Source organism: Hesperophylax consimilis, chromosome 12, assembly GCF_061612785.1.
Source record: "Hesperophylax consimilis isolate HC1 chromosome 12, BYU_Hcon_1.0, whole genome shotgun sequence".
Classification (NCBI taxonomy): Eukaryota; Metazoa; Arthropoda; class Insecta; order Trichoptera; family Limnephilidae; genus Hesperophylax; species Hesperophylax consimilis.
In genome coordinates, this window is record NC_142847.1 from 13,866,598 (window position 1) to 13,891,447 (window position 24,850).

General features: G+C 35.4%; 1 protein-coding gene across 3 annotated transcripts; it reads left to right on the forward strand.

Annotated features, from left to right (window-relative positions):
- Window positions 1–259: 259 nt before the first annotated feature.
- LOC149419183 (uncharacterized) lies at window positions 260–20,599 on the forward strand. 3 transcript variants are annotated; one of them, XM_089638138.1, is made up of 11 exons: window positions 260–404; window positions 777–835; window positions 1,035–1,107; window positions 1,410–1,486; window positions 1,719–1,817; window positions 2,916–5,926; window positions 6,037–6,120; window positions 6,200–6,345; window positions 7,043–7,134; window positions 12,931–13,144; window positions 17,750–20,599. In XM_089638138.1, exons 8-11 carry the CDS (start codon window positions 6,219–6,221, stop codon window positions 18,118–18,120), a joined length of 804 nt encoding a protein of 267 aa, XP_089494264.1. In that variant the 5' UTR covers window positions 260–404; window positions 777–835; window positions 1,035–1,107; window positions 1,410–1,486; window positions 1,719–1,817; window positions 2,916–5,926; window positions 6,037–6,120; window positions 6,200–6,218; the 3' UTR covers window positions 18,121–20,599. The 3 variants fall into 3 exon arrangements, with proteins under 3 accessions (XP_089494264.1, XP_089494263.1, XP_089494265.1); XM_089638137.1 differs by having other exon boundaries at window positions 2,916–6,120; XM_089638139.1 differs by lacking the exon at window positions 6,037–6,120.
- The last annotated feature ends 4,251 nt before the right edge of the window (window positions 20,600–24,850 follow it).

The window sequence follows — 24,850 nt, forward strand, 5'->3', positions numbered from 1 at the left end:
CTTGATGTGATTTCAATAAGACATGTAGTTAGATATCGATGGATTGCATTATTTACATTATTGGTGGACTGACGCACAATCTAAATTTTCGTACGTACCTATTTCAAATCCTTGTAACAAGCTGCTGGTTTCATTATTTTTATCTAATTTCAAATTACGCGGCCAGCCATTGCCATACGCTGGCAATACTGAAATTCGCAAGTCATGGAAAAATTCTGTTTCCATGATGATTTCACTTCTACGATGCTTCTACGTGAGTGGTATATCTGTGACTTCTATTGTGATCTGTGAGTGCGTTTCCATGGCGTTTCCGGCGTTTCCTGTGCCGGTCTTTCTACAAAACAACATGGCGAGTCTTGAAGTCGCTTTGCTCCTGTCAATTTCATTGAAAGAATCAAAACGAAGTGAGTGTAATCCGTAACCATCTTATTTTTACTGCTAATATTTTCTAAAATCAATAGTTATTTCATATTAATCTTGAATATTGGGTGTTTTCCATTGTTGCGTTTGCTCATTCGCGTAATTTCTAAACTCATTTATTCGTCAATAATATTCTATTATGACCTGAAAGAGCTCATTTGCTTTTGTACTTTTTGGTTAATTTATTATATTTATGTAGTTATTGTATTGTCATGATGATATCTTACCACCAAGATCTCCGAATGGTTGTGAAGACACTATTTGCTAACTGATGAATCCATAACCTATGCTTGATTTATTTGTGTAGATATCTGAAGCACGTGCTTATTCGTTTTTTTTTTTTTTTTAATTTTTAGAATGATCGGGCTATCCGATGTGGGCGAAGACCCGTGGAAGGACAACAACCCGTGAGAAGGTAAATTTTTTAAAATTATTTGGTTGTACCTACCTAATCAATGTTATTATACTAATATTATTTAATGATGATATCTTACCACCAAGATCTCCGAATGGTTGTGAAGACACTATTTGCTAACTGAGGAATCATTTTCATTGCAATTTTATACGGTTTTTGTTACTCAGTACTCATGTTTGTCAATTTCTTGTTTTTACAGAAATCATTTTACAATCAATGGCTGCTCTCTCAACATGCTGGAGAAAATCGCTGTGCAACTTGATAAAGTAGTGGTTAGTATTTTTGGTTTAATATTTTCCTGACCCAAATAGGTTAGAATTGTTTGCTACTATATATTTAAAAACATGGAGGAACTTCAAAGGTTACATCCTTACAAAAATATGAACTGTTTAATTTGAACTTATTGCCATTTGCAATGAAGATTTTCAATATCTTTTTAATGATGATATTTTACCACCAAGATCTCCGAATGGTTGTGAAGACACTATTTGCTAACTGATGATTATTTTCCACAACTATTCATTTATGCTATTTCTATATTGTTGCTAACCATGTTTTTCTTGCTTATTTACAGAAAGCCTACTAAGCAATGGCTGGACACATGGTGAAGAATCTTTCAGGAAATCTACAAAAGTGATACATTTATCAATGGTTAGTATTATGACAAGAATGAATGTTCTATTGTAAAAATATTTTTACCTTTCATTCAATGAAACAATTTTTTTTCTTTACGTTTGCAATTACTTACTGTTTATGATGATAGATTACCACCAAGATCTCCGAATGGTTGTGAAGACACTATTTGCTAACTGAATTGGTCCCCACATTATTTCAATTATTCTTGCCTTTCTTGTTATTAATAAACATTTTCCTTTATTTATAGTTATTGGTGCTTGCAACATTACAACACGGTTTTGCTTTTGATGTGTGGTGCTGAGGAGATTTCTGATGTAGCTTGAAAATGTACAGAAACTGAAATATGGTTAGTAACACACTTAACCAAATCTTTATGTAAATTGTGAACAATATTCATCAATATTAAATTAAAGAAAGAATTATCTGAATAACTAGTTGTACCCCCTCCATTCGTTGCTGTGGCTCATTATGTCTGTGCAGAGAGAAAAACAATAACCCGTTTTGCTTTTACGGCCAACAAATTGTGCTGTTTATCATAAAAGCTTGTTTGTGTCCATACTTGTCATAGGTGTCAAAAAATATTGTTTTTCCTGTCACAGGGGACATCTATATAATATAGGTTTATAAAGTCATGCGTATTTGAATGCAACGTTGTGTCAAAATTTCAAAGCAATCAGAGATGTAAAGCAGGGTACTCACCAAGAGTGTAGCATGTAACGTATCTGATACTGTATCAATCTGCAAGTGGGTACGGCTCGTCCACGGTAACCGCGTATCCAGCTACTACCTCCCGGATCCGCCTTTATCCGGCGGGTCACTGCGAGCACACTGCGCTCCACCCGCGAGCGGCTCACAGTAGGCTCGTGCCTACGTACTCACTTGATACAGTATCAAATACGTTACATGTTACACGGTTAGGTGAGTACCCTGCTTAAGATTTTGAACAAACCAACATTTTTATTTATATAGATAATTGATCGATCATTTTCAGAGGTAATTGAAGTGATGCACATTCTGTGGCTTGCCAGGCAGCTAACACTGCACTCTAATGAGTCTTTCAGAATTCAGTTCCGTTGCGGTTTATATTTTTGTTGTATTTATAAAAACATTATATATTGCAGTTGTCCAGGTTGTGGAAAGTGATTTGCATACTGTAGGTACTGCTTCTGCAGACGTACACAAAGCAGCTTGGGTGAAAATATCGATGAGTTGATTGAAATCGACATAAACGCATTGACAATATTATCAGCATTGACTGTCTGCTTAAAAATACTATATTTGGGGGTATTTTCTCATACTATTTTTTTGTCATGATGATTTCTTACCACCAAGATCTCCGAATGGTTGTGAAGACGCTATTTGCTAACTGATGCACTTTTCCAATGGGATAATATTGACCATTAATATATTACATTTTTCTAATTCTGAATATTTCGTTTTTCAGATGCGACATGGAAGCGAGTCTGCGAGAGACAGGCGGCTGATTTTCCAAAAATTTTAGTTAACATTATTAACATAAATTTCAATAATATAAAAGAAAAAAGAATTTTGATTTTTGTCCAAAAATTTCTAGTTGGTGATATACCAGAGTGGAAGATACTACCAGTATCGCCCTGGTGTAAGACCACCATTCAGAATTGAAACGTTGCTCCAAATGGCTTTAGCCGTGTTTAGTGACTAGATCTGAATAGCCAGGTACTTCCCCACCTTCCTCTTTCCCTTCCCCACTTACCTTTAGCCTCACAACATCCCCCAATTGGGGATGCCATAGTCTCACTGGCTCCAGACGGGAGCAGTTGGGACTCTTGTGAGGTATTCACTATAAAAAAATACCTTTTGTTTTTGCAATAGGATCACCCCTACTTTCATTTTACTTTACTTTTTTACGTACTGTTCAAACATTTATTGAGATGAGCTGTCATCATTTTTGAAGGTACAGAATATAAAATGATTCAACTATATAAATTTTATGAAAATTGAACTGTGGATGATGAGCAACCCTTTTTACTGGAGTGCCAGTTTATGCATTTCTAATTTATTCGCGGGCCGCGGGGTGCATATGGCTCTTGACGTGGTTATCTTTGCAGTCTGGTGTTGCCAACTTGCTTATATCTTTTAAAACTCAAAAAGTGGCTCAGCTAGGCTAAACCAATAAATTCTGTCAATTTAAATATTCGTAAGTATAAAAAATAATTGTAATTTTGGGCGCCTGTTTGAAATAATCAGACAAAAGTTTGTAGTGATACCATTTTGTTATGCAGATTTTGAAAATGTAAAATATTTGGTCACTACCCTGAAATCTGAATGATTGCCATTAACAAAGAAACAAAACTCTTTTGTATTTTTTATGTATGTATGTTCGTAAACAATTTGGAAGTGCACCTATCCTTGTAAAATGGGTCCCATGCAAAAAATATTAAGACTAAAGATTTCTGCTATATCCTATTACAAAACAACAGAAACCGTTTCAATGTTTTACAATTTTTAAATAGTATAAAACAAAGTCACTATCCGTGTCTGTATGTTTCTACGCTTAGTTCTGAACTACGCAATGGATTTCAGTAGGGTTTTCAGTCATTTCGAGAATTTCTTCCGGAAGGTTTATGTATATGTACAGGGTTTTCCAATTATAGGTGTTATTTTGAATAGCCCGCTATTTCGGTAGATGTTACTTTTGAAGCTGTCATTTTTGACATTTGACAAGTAAAAACTGCGCCATTAATAAGAATGGAACGATACACGCTTCAATAACTCATTGAAATTATTAAAATTCACTCGAGTGAATCAAATGCAAATCATCTTGAGTGATGAGGCCCATTTCCACCTCGGTGGCTTCGTCAACAAGCAAAATTGTCGCATCTGGGGCTCGGAAAACCCAAGAGTTATTGTTGAAAAGTCTATCCTCAACGTGTGACTTTTTGGTGCGGTTATGAGCAACAGTTACGGTGAATGGATTGCGCTATCGAGAGATGATTAATGATTTTTTATGGCCGGAATTGGATGGTATTGATCTGGACAACGTTTACTTTCAACAAGATGGCGCTACGTTGGCGCCACACAAGCAACGAAATCATTGATCTTTTACGATTGAATATCAAAATAACACCTCTTATTGGAAAACCCTGTATAATGCATGCATATTATATTTATAGAAAGTCGAGAAATGTTTACGAGTACACGTCTGCTAGTGAAAACTAAATAAAAACTGATATTTTAGTTATGTCTGTTCAGAAACATAATTTGGAAGCATACCTATCCTTATAAAACAGTACCCATGCAAAAAGACTAAAGTTTTCCGCTGAACCCTTTTACAAAAGAACAGAAACTGTTAAATAATTTTTACTGCTAGTTTTTTTGATATTTTATTTAGCAAAAACAAGGGACGTACGAAATAGGCTCGCAGGCGGGCTGCCTGTTGCTCATCGAAGTATGGTACTAATTACTAATCAACAAGGACTTTTCCAAGTAATCAGCAAAGATTTTGTGATTAGAAAAAAATATCAGTTTCATTTAGCTACTTGCAACTGTAAGTATGGGTTTGACAAAAATGTCCACCACTTTAGAAGTAAACCGATTTTGGTTCCTTGTGAGAAAGAAAGATTTTTCTCTATATTGCTCTCGATACTTTATTGATGGGATATCGATTTATCTGTGCTAGATCCCCTGGTTACCTAACGCAGCGCAATTTCAAGAAATGTGAATTGCTGATTCTGAAGCTGGATTTTCACCAGGGTGACAGTATCTCTAAAATTGTTATTGATTTTTTTACACTAGCTCCACACGGGAGGCGTGAGTGGTTTATTTATGCAGAAGACCCTGAGGAAAATAATTCCCCTCCGGGCCTGTGTCATCTTTAGAGATGCTGTGTGGTGGGTCTTTTTATGAAAGGTACAAGGCGTGAGTAGGAATCTGGGGTTTAGTGAGTCCAGGAGTGATGGGCGTTTGAATCCATCCCCCCACTGTGGTGCAAGGCGATGTTCCGAGAGAGTCCTATTAGAGGTCAAAGGATCTCCCTATCTGGCCTGCCATACAGTTTGTGGACAGACATATCCGCCGCCAAGACCTGGATAAACCTCACCTCATGAATCAGGCATCCCTACTAAGTCATCAAACGTAGAGAACCAATTTGGGTGACCTATGGCAGAGGTGTTGGTTACCCAATAAATGGTTCCAGGGGCGGCGGCACCCATACCCGCCTTTCATAAAGCCATTGAAAAAGAGGACATTTTCAATTAACAGTGCTTACCTACTCCGATTCGCGCCGTCTTTAATTTATTAATATGGCAATATAATCTTCGCGCTGTCAAACTCATATGTTATGAATTTGGCATTGAATCTTGAATCTAGAATATTATTAATAGTGAAATCTCTATACTCGCTGGTCGTAATAAATATCTCCCGCTGTCTTGTGACGTACATCAAAGTCCAACCTTGAATGAAACATGTATTTTAAACGTTAGTTGACATTGACTTCCTTGAGTGGATTTTATTTGATTATTACAACAGTAAATTTGTGGTAAATGAATAGTCAACTTCCAACTTTAAATGTTTCGCTCTTTTCGCAGTGTATACAAGCTTTACAACACCATACATTGTGGAAATGTAAAACTATTACATTTGCCCAGAGTGTCGAAAACCGATAAGCGTTGGTGAGAGGGATTCTTATCATGTGTTTGTGTTATCTATACTTAATTTTTTTTAATTAACCGTTTTTTTTTCTTTTGCCAGTTGTTCATATGTCAAGACAATGGCAAGTCAAAGCGAAAACACCATGAACGATGTCTTCAAAGGGACCCAGGATCGATACAATGGGATCACCGTGGAGTCTGTAAATGAACAGTGTAGCTCAGAATTGTTCCCCAAAAAACTAGAAGGTTTGGTAACAAATCAAATATTGACTTTAAAATCAGATTTGAATATTTAATGATGCAGTGATGTAACTTCCATGTAGCGAGGAAAACCCTTTCATTTTACCGCTATTCAAAAATAAATTTAGGTTTTTTTCTGCTTGCCAACTATTGTTAGCAGGTAGCTATATCTTTTAACTGCTTCATTTGAGTTGTCAAAAGAGGTATAAAAAACGCAAATCACTGCTGGAAAAATATGTTATGTCGAAATATTCATTAACCTTCAATATGAATTAATCATATATTTTTTAAATGGGATTATATTATGATTATAGACACCAACACAGTACTTAAACAGATGCATTTCTTGCATACATCATGTTTCAAACTTTTTATGTTGACTTTTATATAATAAAAAGAACACCCTCTAAAACTTTTTGACTGTTCAAATTTGAACAACATATTGTTGACTCTTTTACGCTAAAAACAATAAGCAAGGTAAAAGGTTGTTTCTCAGTGATGTTTTGCAAGGACTTTACTGTCGGAAGTGTATACATATGCACCAATACACACATTCATAAGTTTGTGATGCTTGGGTCTAGTAGTCTAGTCTAATTGCGCAACCTACAATGATATCCAAATAATATTTTCTAAAAGTATGTTAGCACCTACCTATGAAGATAAAACAATTGAAGTAAAATTCAATTCCTTTTTCAAATTTCAGAATCCCTCCAAAAATGGGTAGAAGTGGGAAAACGAGGTATTTGGTTCAAAGTGGCATTAACGGAGGCAGATTGGGTTCCAGTTCTAGCGAAAGTAAGTATTTTTAAATTCATTTCGATTTGTCTTTTAGAATGAATCAACAAATAAATGAATGAATGAATGAAATGGAATCTTCGAAGTGGAAATTAGCCCACTTCCCGATATCAGATAGACTTGTTGTCGATGACACTGCATTCCTTTTACGCACACACAGGCATTTTTCTGAGATTGTATGACATTATAAAAATTTACAGCCGTTAATATACTAAATAAATCTCAGTACTTTCCGATTAAGATTTGGCTTACTTTTTCTCTGGACTCTGGGGACTAAGGTTAAACTTTATTTTTTAAGGTTGATGTTTACTACTTCAATTTATGGAAATGCCAATTGATATAAGTATCATTAACTCAATCTAAAAATATCACCCCTGTACCATTGATTGAAATTTGTCAAGTGCATAAACGGTTATGCTCCCCTCAATTTATGTACAAAAACAACTACATATATGTATTATTCAAATTTTTGTTCAACCAATGTTCTTGTGAATATGTTGAACTTGGACCTTCTGAAGCAATGGCATTACAAAACATCTAAACCTGTTATTGTCTCTCAAAAATTAACCGAAAATATTGCAAGTAAAAAACACTCTTATGTTTTCAGTTAATTCTTAATTTAAACATCGTTTATATATGAATGACAAAGATAGACATTCAAAGAATATGTTTGTATGAGTGACATATGACTGGGTGACGTTTTGGTATTTAAAAGTTGCGGCAAATATAGGGTTTTCCAATATTTTGATATTCAATCGTAAAAGATCAATGGTTTCGTTGCTTGTGTGGCACGTAGCGCCGTCTTGTTGAAAGTAAATGTTGTCTAGATCTGTAGCGTCGAGAAAAATCTATATTAACTAATTAATAATAAACCACTCGACCTACTTAGTACCTACTCCCGAATTATGTACCTGCATTCCAATTCGCATCGTAAACAGAGCAACCTACGTACTTCAAGTACCTACCTGTCTATCGACGACAATAATACTGCAGTCCGTCTGGGATACTACGAGAACTCGCCAGAAGGTTCGAGTCTACGGCCTATGCATAATCGCCGCAATGTCGAAGGTTCCCGAAACACACAGTCCGAGCGAGTGGTCTCGATTTAATTGCAATTTACTACCTACTGTCGCCATCGGCCGTGTAGTATAAATAAGCCCGACGCAGCGAGTCAGTCAGTCAGTCGTCATTCCGCCGTCAGTCTACAAGGATCAACAAGTGTTAACCCGCGCTAATCTTACTAGCGCAAAGGACAATATTCCCGGCTTCGCCCGTACCATCATGGACTCCATCGGGACACCATCATAGCGCCTCGGCCACATCCGTGGCCAGCGCTACTCGGATTACAAGCGCCCTGGTTCCAGTGTCTCTGACCAGCGCTTCTTCCACGCTACCATGACCACCACGAGGACACGCAGCATCCTCACTGGTCTACATCGTTCCCGCTCAACCGCCTACAAGGTCCGCCGCACCTTCGGCCGTCTCGTCAGCACTGGAGTGCCTGAAGACCTACGTTCTTCGCCAGTGCCTGACCTTCATCGAGTCCCGGTCACCAGCGCCCGGCGTCGACTCACCGACCCGCGCTTGACCTGCCATCACAGCCAGCATCCGGTGTATTCTTCTGTCCAGCGTCAACTCTCGTTACGGCTACACTGACTCACCAATAAACACATGTGACCTTCACAACTTTCTTTCATTTCGTGCCTCTCTCCTGATCCCCAAAGATCAATACCATCCAATTCCGGCCATAAAAAATCATTAATCATCTCTCGATAGCGATCCATTCACCGTAACTGTTGCTCCAGCCTCATTTTCGAAAAAGTAAGGTCCAATGACTCCGCCGGACCATAAACCGCACCAAACAGTCACACTTTGAGGATAGAGAGGCTTTTCAAAAATAACTCTTGGGTTTTCCGAGCCCCAGATGCGACAATTTTGCTTGTTGACGAAGCTACCGAGGTGGAAATGGGCCTCATCGCTCAAGAGGATTTGCATTTGATTCACTCAAGTGAATTTTAATAATTTCAATGCGTTGTTGAAGCGTGTATCGTTCCATTTTTATTAATTCCATTTTCCATTCTCTGAAAACGCTAAAAATCTTCAGGAAACAATCGAAATACCTGTATTATTAATTTATAATAAGCAATTTGCAAATATTTACAAATAACAATTACAGTATCTTTCACTTGCCACTTTTGAGATCTCTATAATATGTCTATTAGATATGGGTCATGACTCATTTTATTAAGTGCGGGAGTCATAGTACCAGCTCAATATTTTCATATGGCTCAAAGAGTCGACTCAATCGAACGACAGCTCAATTGAATGGAAGACATGTGCTCAGAGCGTATGAGCAATGAGAATACTGTGCTCGCCCGATACGACTCCCCCGATATGGCTCCCAGCATAAGCGTATGAATGATCGTACGAATCCTAGTACCGGTACTATATCTCCTGAGATTAACCGTTCAATTGAGCCGTGGTACGGTTTACCGGGAGTCGTACGAATACGGCTCATCAAAAAGAGCTACCTCAATTGTGCGGCTCGTTCATGAACGACTCATTGCTAATGTCTATAGTTTGTAAATAACATTGTTCTAAGGTCTTTATTTGTATAAGAACAATAAAACAAATTCAACCTTTTTTTTATATCTAAGTTAACTTCATAATTGATGATTTGTCTTGATTGTTTTAGAAATTTCCATAACTGCTTTTTGTTTATTTTGTTCATCTCAAATGTTTGTATACAACATTCAAGTTCATACCAGTTAATCAATTTCCTAAACAAAAACTCAAAACATCGCATAGGTCTGTTTGATAATCATTGAAGACTGGTTTTTGTCGATATTGGTGTCATTTGAATATTACATATTTTAATGCTCAGTAAATAAAAATTTTGGGGAAGGGGAGAAAGAGTGAAAGTGGAAGGTTGGGAAGTACAGCACTCTCTCACTAATCTGCCACGCCAAACACCGGGTAAGTGTTGAATTAATGGAGGCGGCGGATTATAGTGCATAAATACAAAATAATATACTAAAAATTATAACAGGTATTTTTGTAAAACAAACACCGTTATCAACCTTTCACAAAATAAACCTTTTTTTTTAGTTTAAAGTTAAGTTTATTGTGTCACGAATATGCTTGCGAGAAGTCTCCATTTTGCAAAATTATTCAAACAAAAAAATTGCCAAAACAAAACGGAATACACGTTTCTAAAAAAACAATTACGAACCTTGGCCAATGAGACCAAGCTGTAGTAGTCTCAAAGAGGTAGTACGCACAACATCGAACATCATCTTCTTCCTTCTTACAAGTCTTGTATGAAAACGAAAAAGATAGAAGATACTAGAATGATGACGTCACATACACCCTCTCTGGGACTACTGTAGACGGGGGTATAGAAACTGAGTGTGTAAGAATAAGAAAACCCAACCCGTCAGTGTACAAACCTTGGCGCTTGAGTCTAGGCACACGGAGGACTACTGATTGAGATACTGGCGAAATATAGAGATTGATTTTGTGCTTTTAATTAGTAACAATAACGGCGGATTATAGTACAGTGAAACCTCTATCTATTGGTTTTAAAGGGACCTATTGAAATAAACAATGAATGCGGGAAAACAATGAATGCGGGATTAAGAGGACAAAACACAAGGAGATACGATCCAGTAAAGATACCTTCCTCCCAATCTGCATAACCGTTGGTAGATTAAAATTATAAGAAGAAAATAAGTTTTAGATGTAAATAAATGTATTTATTTAAAAAAATACAAAGCTAAACAGAACCAAAATTTGTTTAAAGTTTATTGCATTGTAAATACATAATCTTTCATGGACATTTGTTTTTTGCTGTTTTATTTCCGCAAGTCAATAGTATATTTTCAGCTTTGCAAATGACATTTTTTTCGGCATCAGTTATTGAGTGTGCGTAGTAAAAAGTTTTCAATCTTTCAAAGGGTGTGCATGCTTCTGAAAATGAAGGTACAGGCAGCGGCTCCTCTTCATCAATATCGACCTCTTCTGTTGTCTCCGTCAATCTTGCGTCACACAAGCTTTCGATAGTTTCTATCCCACACGTAGGAATATTGTCGTTGAAAGTAACAAAATTGTTAAAATTTGTTTGAGTATCTAATCTAAGCCAATCATCTTCAGAAACCTCAACGTGTTCTAGTTGTTCATCTAAAGATTCTGACACTCTATTGTAACCGCATTTGTTGAAACAGTTTACAACTGTTGTCTGTTTGACCTGACGCCAAGCAGTCAATGTGAAATGCAACGCTTGTAGAATGTCAATCTTTAAAGTTGCCTTATTTACTGAAGTGCCCGAATCCATCAAACACACAGCCTTCTGCACAAGTTGTTTCCGATAAAATCCTTTGAAACATTTGATAATTCCCATATCTAATGGTTGCAAAACGCTCGTACAGTTTGCAGGATAAAAAATAACTTTTACATTCTTCAAAAATGTCGTCTCAGTTGGGTGCGCTGCACAGTTGTCTATGAACAATAAAATGTTTCGTTGCTTTACGCGCATTTCCGCATCAAGGTCCCTTAAAAACAAATTAAAAATGTTTGTGGTCATCCATGCCTTTTTGTTCGCGTAATATTTTACTGGTAAAGTATTTGTGTTTTTAAAACACCTAGGCTTTAACGATTTGCCAATAACGAGTGGTTCGCGCATGTCACTTCCATCACTGTTAACGCAAAATAACACAGAGATCCTCTCTTTCGACCACTTACCACCGTGGCAGGACTCGACCTTTATCGTGAGTGTGCCGTCGGGCAGACAATTATAAAAGAGTCCTGTTTCATCAGCATTGTAAATATTCCGAGGCTCGTAATTTTCCAACAGTTTTGGAAGCTCATTTATCCATAGCGAAGTTCTTTCCAGATCTACGGATGCGGACTCTCCTGAGAGCTTCTTGTACACAAGACCGTGGCGATCTTTAAAACGACTTATCCACCCGTTCAATGCTGCAAAATCGTTAATGCCGAGTCTCTCCGCAATTTGTTTTGCCTTTTCTCGAACAATGCTCCCATCAATCGGAATGTTAACGGCACGAGATTGTTGGTACCAAGAGAAAAGAATCTTCTCCAGTTCGCTAAACTTTGATTCTTTACTGGTTTTTCCAGTTTTCGAAGATTTTCCGCACTTTTGAATTTGCTCCCGAATTTCGTTTTTTTTCAAGAAAATAGAATTTAACGTGGATGCCGCGATTCCTAAACGCTTGGCTATATCGACGCGTTTTTCAGCGGGGTTTTTTTCCACCTCTTCGATAATTTTCAATCTTTCTTGAAGAGTACGTACTTTTTTTATCGAACGGCCCATTTCGAAGATAGTTTAAAAGCTCAAAAAGGATAACTGCACACACTCCACTAAGTTCAGGTATCTAGCGACAACTGACGACAACTAGCGACTGATGGCGGCGACAAACTGATATTCTTTCTCTTTCTCTATGAAAAGTTTCGCGCATCGTAACGAGTGCCGTCTGGCGCCGTTTCAACACAGACAAAAGATGTCAAATACGTGACGTAATTCCTACGATGAATGCGGGAAAATGGTGGACATAGAAACGATCGATGCGATCTATTTTTGTATGAAATGAATTCGGACTAGAAGAAATAAATGATACATCCGGGAAAACGATTATTCGAGGAACGATAGATAGAGGTTTCACTGTAGTTGTCGGGTAATCGAGCGGCGGATTAGTGAAAGTGTATTGTATTCACTTAATTATATTATATAAAACATATATGTATTGTACTGTAGTTACTCATTTAATTGTATGTTTTCAGAATGGATTCAAGTTCCATCACGCCCACGAGGGGTTTGTGATGATGTACCGGTGGCTGCCTGAGAAGACGGAGGTATGCAACGTGCCGCCGTACGCACACACCAACTTGGGCGTGGGCGCCATAGTCATCAATGACGCTAACGAATTACTCGTTGTGAGAGAGAAGTATTACGAAGTGCCGCACTGGAAACTTCCCGGAGGTTATGTTGAAAGAGGTAAAATCAAAATATATATTGTATATATTAAGACTGCACTTAGTTACTTAAGTTTCGCTTAATTTAACCCAAAGATAAATAAAATAAGGGAGATGGGCCATGAACCATTATTAGTACTATTTTAATAGTGCATATGCTGGCCTACCAAAAAAACAATTCAACAGAATCCAGTCCGTTTTCAATGCTGCGGCGAGAATGATTTTTGGTGAATCTAAGCATTGTCGTATAACTCCGCTTCTAAGGGATCGTCTTCTTTGGCTTCGATGCCCTGAAAGAATAGAGTTCAAGATCTGCTTAATGACCTTCAAAGCATTGCAGGGAATGGCGCCAGCCTATATATCGGAATTATGTGTCCGACAAAACCTAAGCGATAGACAGCTTACTCTGAGGTCAGCAGATCTAGATGTTACCAATCGTTTAATCGAACTTTCTCGGTCAAATCGAGCTGTTTACTATGATCGCTCTTTTCGTGTAGCTGGCCCACTCATTTGGAATAAACTTCCCCCAGCCCTTACCAATATACAAAATTTGGCTGAATTTAAACGGGTTTAAAAAAAAAAATTATTCAAAAAATCATATCATTTATATTCTCATGAATCTAAGCTTCTTTTCAATATACTATAATAAGCCAGGTTTTGAAGTTTCCGGTAATTGTTTGGTTTCGGTTTCCTCCTTATTGTACTTTTATGTTTAATGTCCACCTATTATATAATATTTTAATGTTTTCCTGTTTTATATAATATTTTAATTTTAAAGTTCTTATTTTTCGTGCACTGTTATTCTCTTTTATTGCTGTCCTCTACTAAAATAGCACTGTTATTGTTAAATTTTATTCTCTGCTTTTGTGTAAACCGTTTATTCTTTATTTCGTATTATGTTATTATTTTTTTTTAAAGGAACACAATAGGAAATTTTATTTTTAAGTTTATTATAGTTAAGCGCACTTGAAGTGAAACAACACAAAACTGCGCTATATAAATGCTATGTTATTATTATTAGTATGAAATCATACGCACAAAAGTGTCGCCAACATCATTCACCCCATTGATTAAAGAAAAGCACCAGAAATGCCTATATATATTTGAATATAAACCAATGTCACCACTGACTTAGTACCTTTTGGTTCTAGCCCATTTACACTTTCCTGACATTGTATATTGCCCTCCGATTTTATATGATGATGGTGAACACAAGACTTTTAGATCACGAAACACGCCCACATGGCATTTCTTGCGTTTTTCTTTATTCTATGGTACACCAGTGCTCCTGCAAATCGGATCTACGAGTAACGGCTCCCTTCATTTGCTTCTACTTATACATCAAACGCATAACTTTCATTGGCTCCGCCGCTTAGATAGTCTGAGCAGTTCGGTCGTAGCTCAGCAACGGTCGGCACACTTCCATACCATGTCTCCCTATGTTTCTATTCTCAATGACCTAACCTAACCTAAACTTTGGAAAATGATTCCGGACAATACAGAAGGACTTGTTTCCCAAATGATTCTGAATAATATTTTAATAACCGTGCTGCTTTCCATATTGCAATTTCAATTAAATTTATTTTTTGTATTACAAAAGTTACAAGTATCTGGAGCCAGTCAAACTATTACACCCCCGTAGGGAATGTTGGGAGAATGAAGAAAGTGGGGGAGGAGAGAGAAAGGTTGGGTTATGTTAGGTTAGGTATTCAGAACTGGTCTGGTAGTTAAAGTCATTTCAAAGAATGTTTTGTTTCTGAATGGTGTAGGTTCATAATATATTTATTTCACAAAAAAAATCATCAAAATATAAGCAATGAAATTAGAAATATTTATTTACGGCTGACTGTAATAAAATTATGTGATTATATTATTTAACCTACATGATACTGTATCTTTATTATTATCAATTATTGTTTTTATCTCTGTATAATTATTTGCGAAATTATCACATCTATTTCCTAACACAACGGATTATTATCATTCAAACCAGGGGTTGGGAACCTTTTTGCCGCCAAGAGTCATTTCGATATATTTTTTGTATATCACTTGCTTACCGGATATATATACAAACTTGTATGAGGTAACCTAGGCCAATTCTTTTAGGCGGACATGTAATTATAACGTTTGGTGTTTTGTTATTTAAGAGTACAATTAAATTCACACTATATCATATCAACATTATGGAATATGAAGAATTCTTTGCAAGAAACATTCTGATTACACCAAAACACTATACAAATCAATATTATTGCAAACTTCTGTAAAACAAAATATATGTAGATTTGAATATGTATTAGTTTACATATAACCCAACTTTTACACCTAAGGCTAATTTGTTCGGTTTTGGGAACAAACAGCTATTACCTGTTCAGTCAATTTGTTCGCTTTTGGGAACTGCTCATATAGTCTAATAGAAATTATTATCCCTTACTATCTTGGTGAGAAGTATGATTTCAACGGTACTGGAAAGAGAAAACACATTGCTTTATATTCAAATCTAGAAGTTAACCACAATTGAATTGAAATGAACACATCTATGAAACCAAAGGTTCCGACCGCAATTTGAGAAAAAATTATGAAGCTTTTGAATAAAAAAGTGAGGTTTTTATGTTTGCATAAAAAATTTTAATACAACAAAAATTACATGTATATTTCTAATAATAAAATTTGAAAGCATTTTTCATCACCTTTCAAAAACAGTTTTTAGTTTTCAGATATGTTCAGAAATATTCCATTGATTTTGATTTTGTTGCAAACTGGAAATACAGTCAAATTCTCCAACCATCTGACAGCGTCTTTAAGAAATATGACGGTCAATATGCCAGAGACCTGGTCTTAGATTAATGATGTAAAAATATATTCATATATTATTATGTATCTACGCACTTATCTCCTACGTCTGTCTTGACACAGGTGTATCCTAGTGAGACAGGCATCGAAAAAACATTTTCAATCATACTTTATAGATAAATAAAAAATAAATTAGACTACGATAGTTGGTCTCTATCTCTAAATAGTATAAAACAAAATCGCTATCCGCGTCTGTCTGTGCGCTTAGTTCTTCTAAACTATGCAACGGATTTTGAAAGGGTTTTCATTATCATTTAGAATTTCTATAGAAAGTAGAGAATAGTCTAGCAACGCCGGGTACACGTCAGCTAGTTTAAATATAACATGTATGATATTATATATCACAAACGGACAAACGCTTATAGCGACTTCATTTTAGTATAAAAGAGATAGAGATATTTAAATTATAAACTGGTATGACGGTTAGAAATGGAAGAGATATTAGAACATGCGTACTTGCTTTTTATTATAGCCTTCTTATGCATTGAACATTAATCATTGACATATCGTCGCTCTAGTTTGTTTTTATCCAACAGACCAAAACGTAAATCGGGAGAAATTGCGCATCAAAGTTTTTTTTACGAAAAACGCATATACAATGAAATTAGCTCATTGTAAACTTACTAAAATTATAGAAATTATTATTTTTAAGTAAAATTCGTTCCAAAAGTTTTAAATTACGCAGAAAACACTTTTTTTATTTTGGATGTATGACAAAATGTTGGATAAACACGCTCGGCATGTTGTTTAATTTTGGTGGACTTAAGACAAACTGCGTCTTGAAAACACATTAAAAGTATTTTTTAAATTTTTTTTTTCACTTGTATCGTATAAATAAATGATTTCTGAGTACAACTGCATACTTAACTCAATTTCGCCAAAAATGGTCTGTTGGACAAAACGAACTAGAGCGACGATATGTTAACGAATATTCTATAGCCTCCAACCTACATATATTCATTACACATATGTATATTATAATAATATAAGTTATTTCAAAATTCGCTTACCGTATTTTGTCATACATTTAAGTAATTCTGCAATTTCCAACTCGAGGAACAGGCTTGGTAGCTAGAGGGCAAGCAAAAGACTAATCAGTTATGGCGGGTGGACGAATCTTCATTGAAGGTAAAATAACATCCAGAATACTAGGTTTTCTCAGAGTGGGGGAATTAGTTGCTCTCAAAAGTTTGACTGCCAGTAAATTCTGAGGACATAAACAAACTAAATCCAAACCGGTTAATAATGTTAAAAGCGTACGTTTTAAGGGTATGTGCACCGCGGGTTGGTGATGAATGATTTAAACAAACAATAATTAAAATTTCGTCTGTCTGGTGATTGTAATTTATCATATAAAATTTGTGAGATCACTCTGGCAGATCATGTCAATTTATTATTCATCTCTATGGTCCAATGACTGAAATAATTACTACAATTTTTTTCTTTGCCCATGATTACAAAGAATCACTATTATGGGCTATCAATAAAAATATTTGTAACTATGTAGACACATCATTTTTTTTTGTTTTTAAGCTTTTTATCGCTGAACATGCAGCATGCGTTTTATTTGCTGTGTAAAGTTTATTTTAGTATTAAATTAAATTTAAATAAAGTCTTACTTTCATATTATAAGAAGTACAAAGATTTTATATAACATGATATCAAACGTCAAGAATTCTTTCACACAAAAAATAAATAAAATGCCATTCAAATTAGAGCAGTTGAATGTTTTGGAATGAAAAAAATATTAAACTTGATTTTATTTACATTACAGCTGAAGACATAGTGGACGGAGCGATGCGAGAAGTTAAAGAAGAAACTGGGATTGATACCGAGTTCCACTCCGTGATATCATTCCGTCACGCCCATCACACGATGTTTGGCAACTCGGACATATACATGATAGTTCAGCTCAAACCGCTTTCCCTCACCATCCAACGCTGCGAACGCGAACTGGAAGGCTGCCAATGGATGAAAGTGGAGGAATTCCTCAACCATCCCAATGTTCACGATCTGAACAGAAAACTGGTCAACGAAGCACTTGAATTCAAGAGGAGAGGCATTAAAATCGCAGCCTCCAAAGACGTTTACAAGCTATTAACAATGTCTAAAGAATTCACCGTATTTTCTCTAAAAGATGTGTGATAAAAGATAAACTCGGCAAATTATCTAGACTAAATTAATAGACAATTTGTCTTCCCGCCAATCAAATGTTCACCAAATTTATAGTAATATTACTCATAATGCTCAATTTTTTTGCCATTTTAGTGGCATTCTTTAGGTACTACTAATACGTAAAATATTAATGATAATTAGCAGAATTCGTACTGGAAGTTCGTTTGTTTATTGTAGATAATAATTTATGAAGTTTTGAATGCACCGCCCAATTCATAAATATACAAGCTATAATATTACTGACTTTTATCACTGACTTTTAGCCAAAATCACTGAAAGTGGGGTAATTCGATTCCTATGAAATTTCTTTCTTCTAATACACACTAAATGACTATTATTGCTATGCAATTTTTTCACTGGCTTTTCATTATATAAAGAAATATCAATTCCAGAAGACTCAGTTTTCACATGTTCAAATAATACATAATTTTATTTGTTGAAATGTGGGCGGGTATCCCATCACTCTTTTGTAATACATTTTCTTGACAAATCTAAAAAACGTGAACAGTCCATATAAATATGTACATATTATAGATAATTTGAAACTTGGTTTCAACATGTCACTAGGGAGTTACAGGACATGCAATTCGAAATTATGTTATGTATTTAAGTAATATTTCTACTTGTCGTGGGCAAAACAACGATAAATATTTATTTAACATACGATTCCCTGATAAGTTAATGCAGTAGGTACCTACCTACTTAGGTAAAGTGATAGATAGATACCTACCACATTTACTGTGTAAATGTCATTACAGTGTGAATAGTGTTAAAAATATTATAAATACGTAATATTAAAAAAGTACCTACTCAAGCAAAAATTCACAAAGTCTAATGAGTTTTCTTTTCAAATTGCGGTCGGCACCTTTGGTTTCATAAAGGTGCAGATTTTAATTTTTCTAGGTTAACTTCTAGATTTGAATATAAAGCATGGTGTTTTCTTTTTCTAACACTGTTTAGATCATATTTCTTACCCCAACAGTAAGTAAGACGCAACAATTTCTGTGATAACCGTGAGGTGTTCCCAAAAGCGAAATAATACGAGTTAAATTCATTTATTTATGTAAATGAATTCCTGTATGACAGATTTAGCACAAAACGTAATATTTATTAAATGTACCCCCAAATCTTCTATTACACATTTCAAATAAATTTAAATTATTCTTATGTTATTTACCAATCTATACAAATAATGTATAAACAACAGTGTCCTGGTGTGTTTGTTTTTTAAAGAAAAAATGTAGTTGTTATATTTCGAGATTGATGAAATTTTGATGTTCAAAATAAAAGGAGAATTATTGTTAAAATCTGATTTCAAAAAGTGTGTAAATCTGGGCAATGCCGGGGACTTCAGCTAGTTCAAAATAAAACATGATAATGGTATACGGGTCTGAATTTGTTTTATTTTTTGCACCGTTTTATGTATGTATATTCCTTAACCTATTGAATTTGGATTGCTTAGAAATAAGTAACGCATTGAATTCTGATGAAATCAATAACTTGAACGCAGGATGAATTTATGTGGGTGATTGGACAATTCAACACCCCTCTAAAAAGTGATATAAGGTCATGCAAAGTGACGAAACAAAAACTAGGTTGAAAGGATTACGTAGGTTAGCTTTTTTTCATCACTTTTAAAGACTATATCACTTTTTAAAGGTGTGTTGATTTATCAAAGAAGCATTTATGTGTAATACATCAAAGTATCATACATCTGTATGAGGGAAGCGTTGCATGTGTTAGGGTGAAAGGTGATTTTACGGGGTGGTTTGATATCACAAAAGGTGTGGAATACAAAAATACTACCTACCGACCAGTCGCATTTCATTTTACTATAAACTAATTTAAAAATAAAACAATCTTAAAGTTAGAATTAAAGTTAGAATTCAAGTGAATATAATCATTTTTGCGTTTGCGCACTATCTGTGAGCTGCGCTATTCTAAAAAACGACAAACCGACATTAAATTTGTGTTTTATATCAACACCTTCTGACATACAAAAGAAGGTAACAAACAATCGTAATAAACATAGTGAAAAGTGAATCTAAATAACAAACATTAAAAATAATTACTACTAAACCAGTGAACCCGTTGTGCGCGAACGTGAATTTCATGATTTATTTAAAAAAAAAAACAGTCGTTATATAAGTGTCAAACAACTAAACCACAATTTAGACCTTTTGTACGACTATTTCGCAAGTCTACCAGTTATATTGGATTAAATCACGCTAATTGTGTATCGGTACTTGGCAGCGTGGTGAGAGGCGCCGACACATTCCGATCTACCTTCCTGGGACGTGAGTTCGAAACCCAGAGTAAACATTTATTTTTTATTTTTTACGTTGTGAAGTTTGATTTACATTTTGTCCAACAGATGGCAATCCAATAAATCATACAAAATAAATCCAATACTAAATCAAATATATACTGTAATTTTAAAAATAAATGTGATATTAAATCTAACAACAAAATAAACTAAATATAATATTCTAATACAAATCCTTCAAAACTGTAATATGTACTAAAATATAATTTTTTTACAACTCAGTTTCTGTGCCGATTGTTCAGTGTAATACATAATAACTCCCTGCAATATGGAGAGCACCACCTGCAGCAAGTGCCCGGAACCCATACTCACGAGGGAATCAATGTTCTGGTGCTCCTCCTGCAAGGAGAGTCTACATTTCGCCTGCGGTGGCGTAAGTGAAGGTCATTACCGAAAACTCTCCCAAGAAAAACGCAATAATACCAAATGCACTGGCTGCAAGACGGAAACGCGCAGTACGGCGCGTTCTACTTCTATTTCCAGTAAGGAGACCCCAGCGGCCAGCACCACTAAAGTAGGTGAAACACAGCTCGACCTAATTACACATGAATTACGTCAAATCAAGACTGAGCTACAGGGATTCAAGAATGTCCAGACGAAATTATACGAAATGTTCGATGAATTCAAGGACTTCAAGGCCTCGCTAACATTCTTTAATAGCAAAATGGAGGGATTTGAAGAAGACTTTAAAAAATCTCTGATAAAACTACAAAGCATAGACTCCATTCAAAAAAAAAACATAGAACTCGAGGCAAAACTAACTATGCTCGAATTAAAGATCGACGATCAAGATCGGCAACAAAAAAATTTTGCCGCCGAAATAAGAGGTATACCGGAGGTTGAAGGTGAGAATTTGGCAAATATTTTATTTAACATAAATCAAGAAATAAAAACAAACACTACGAAAAATGACATTGAGACCAGCTATAGGTCTCCGGGTAAGACAATCCCCCAAAAAACCAGACCTATAATTGTGCGGTTTAAGCACGTTCACGTAAGAGATGTCTTTTTAAACGATGTAAAAAGGTACAATATGAATGCTGTGACTAAGGAAGACAAACTCAACACGACCTCAATAGGACTCTCCGGACCGCGCACGCCGGTATATATATCGGAACACCTGACTTCAACAAATAAACGCCTACTTTACCTAGCGAAGAAGACGGCTATTGATAAAAAATTTGCATTCGTATGGGTAAAAGCGGGACGAGTATATATACGCCAAACCACGGAATCGAGAGCTATACATATCACCTCTGAGAATATCTTACTTGCACTATGACTCACAAATGCAATCATACCCATACTACCTGTATCCCTTTTCAAAATGTTAATCAGAGTGTTCCTATATTTCATGATATTTCTATTCCTTTCAAAAAAATACTACAATATTGCATTGTTCAATCCCCAAATACGCACGATGTCAGACATTTCAATTAATAATTTAATTATTAACATCGTGGTGCATTTATATTACCCACACATTATCAGGAAATTCTTATATGACAAATTTACAACTATATCATTGTGTCTCTCTGACCCCGCTACTTTACTTCCTTATTATAAGAAATTACTAGCTAACCCTCAATTCACCACTAATACCAATTGCAATTTTTATTTGTACCATTCGAAGAACATGAAATGGCTAATGTTTTCTCACAATTTATGTATTACAATAATTCATGTATATTATTTTATGTCAATAACTGAGCAACCAAACTTATGTACTCTTTGTTCACACATCAAAAACATAAATTTACCATCCCAAATTAATATTACCGTGTGGGTTTACTTACAGATAACTTACTCTAAAAATGATCCAACATTCTTTTGAAATTCCCGATGAATCTATGCTCACATGCAACAATTATGTAGTTGATAATCCTAAAGACATAAATAAATACTGTTGGGAATCGTACAGTCTAAAAATTGTACACCAGAATATACGAAGTATTACCAATATTGATGATCTCGATTTATTATATTGCTGTTGTTATGCGCGTAGTGTGACATTATGGCAACCATATTATATTATTAATTTTACCGGACGGGCAGTGGTATTGAGTTCCAACTTTATTTTTTCTGTTCTATTCTTATGTCTCTTTATCTTACAATTCCTACACGTTCATTACATTCACTTCTCATGCGCTAAAAACCTTATGTTTTATTTATTACCTCCAGATTATTTAAATCTTGTGCTGTGTTTGCTTAAATTATCCATGTTGTTATTTCATTCAACTTCTCTATGTTCAAATACTGTATATTACAATATCTTGTCTTTACCATTCAAGATGATTGCATATTACATAAATGGCTCCAAATAATAATAAAAAACGTAGACTGACTATTGGTTTTCTAAATGCACAATCGCTTGGTACAGGCTTTGATGATCTATGTATCTATATTAGAGAACACAAAATCGATGCATTAGCCTTGAACGAAACTTGGATTGATGCGAGCAAAGGTACAACTGATAGAGCAATTCCGGGTTATAACTTATATCTTTCCCCTCGTCCTAAACGTGGGGGAGGTGTTGGTTTCTATGTACGTCGTGAATTATCAAGCGTTATACTACCACACGAAAACAAGTACTTGGAACAAATGTGGCTTAAAATTAAGGCTCCGAATATCGATATATGTTTAGGCACAGCATACAGAACTTGTAAAAACCTCGTCAATGACGCAATCGATTGTATCAGTGATAATTTATCTGACCACATGTTTCAGTGTGAAACACTTTTTTTACTTGGCGATTTAAATATAAACTTATTAAACAAACAGGAACCGGATGCAAAAAAGTTAATAGATGCATTGCAAGCATTTAATATGTCGCCAACTGTAAACGAACCAACAAGAGTAACAGGTACTTCCTCGACACTTATAGATGTGGTATTCACTAATAAACCTGAAATAGTTACACGTACACAAATTTACCATTATAAAACTATAAGCGACCATGGTTTAGTTATATGCGACTTAAAATTTTCAAAACCAAAATATATACCAAAAACAATAACTTACAGAAACACTAAAGACATAGACATGAATAGGCTAAATGCCGATTTGGCTAACGGGCCATGGCAACACATAAGCGCTTTGAATGATGTTGACAGTATGGTCACACACTTCAATGCGTGCGTATTGAATATCTACGATACGCATGCACCAAAACAGACAATAACCATTAAAGACAAACACAAACCTTGGATAACAGATGTCATTAAATATATGATGAAAATTCGAGATCGCGCGTATATCAGGTATTAAAAATCAAAATTAGACTCACACTACACTTATTATAAACAATTACGAAATCTAGTAACCTCTTCCATGAAAAGAGAAAAAAAAGCATTTTTTGAATATAACATCAATAATAATGTACATGACTCAAAAAAACTCTGGAAATCTTTAGAAAATTGCCTTCATGTTAAAGACAAAGTCGGAGATATACCAACACATTTAAATGACCCAGAAGCCATAAATAATCATTTTATTAATCACAGTCAAAATCTAGAACATAGTCCAATTTTAGTCAACCATTATAATACACAAAATCACTCTATAGCAAAATCATTTTCACTTCAAATAGTTGATGAAACTACAATATCAAAACACATTCATACTATCAAATCAAACGCTATCGGTTGCGATAAAATAAGTATCTCAATGATTAAACTCATACTTCTGTATGCACTCAGCACTATAACAACCATTATTAACCAATCATTACGGACAGGTATAGTTCCAGCACTGTGGAAAAATGGTTTAGTCACACCAATTCCGAAAAAGAAACCAATTTCAAGTATTAGTGATCTCAGACCGATTAGCATATTACCAGCATTATCCAAGGTACTCGAAAAAGTTGTGTTTGAGCAAACAGTAGTCTACGCTGAAACATGCGGGATTATACCTCGTCATCAATCGGGGTTTCGTAAAGGCCACAGCACTACAACAGCTCTGCAATGTATTACAGATGATATTCTTGCCTCCACTGATGCAGGCAAAGCCTCGATACTAGTTCTGCTGGACTTCTCTAAGGCATTTGACTTACTGAGCATTCCATTACTTATTGCAAAGTTGCGTTACTTTGGTTTTGACGATGAAGCAATAAAATGGTTTCAAAATTACTTCAAAGATAGAACTCAGCGCACAGTTTGCAAGGATAGTAATGGGACTCTAAAATATTCATCTGACATTATAATAACAAGAGGGGTACCCCAGGGATCGATACTAGGGCCATTGCTTTTTGCTATATATACCGCTGACATGATGCAATCTATTGAACACTGTGGTTCGCACATGTATGCTGATGACACACAACTATATTTATCGTTTGACGTAAGTAAAACTCATGTGGCAGTGGATATGGTAAAT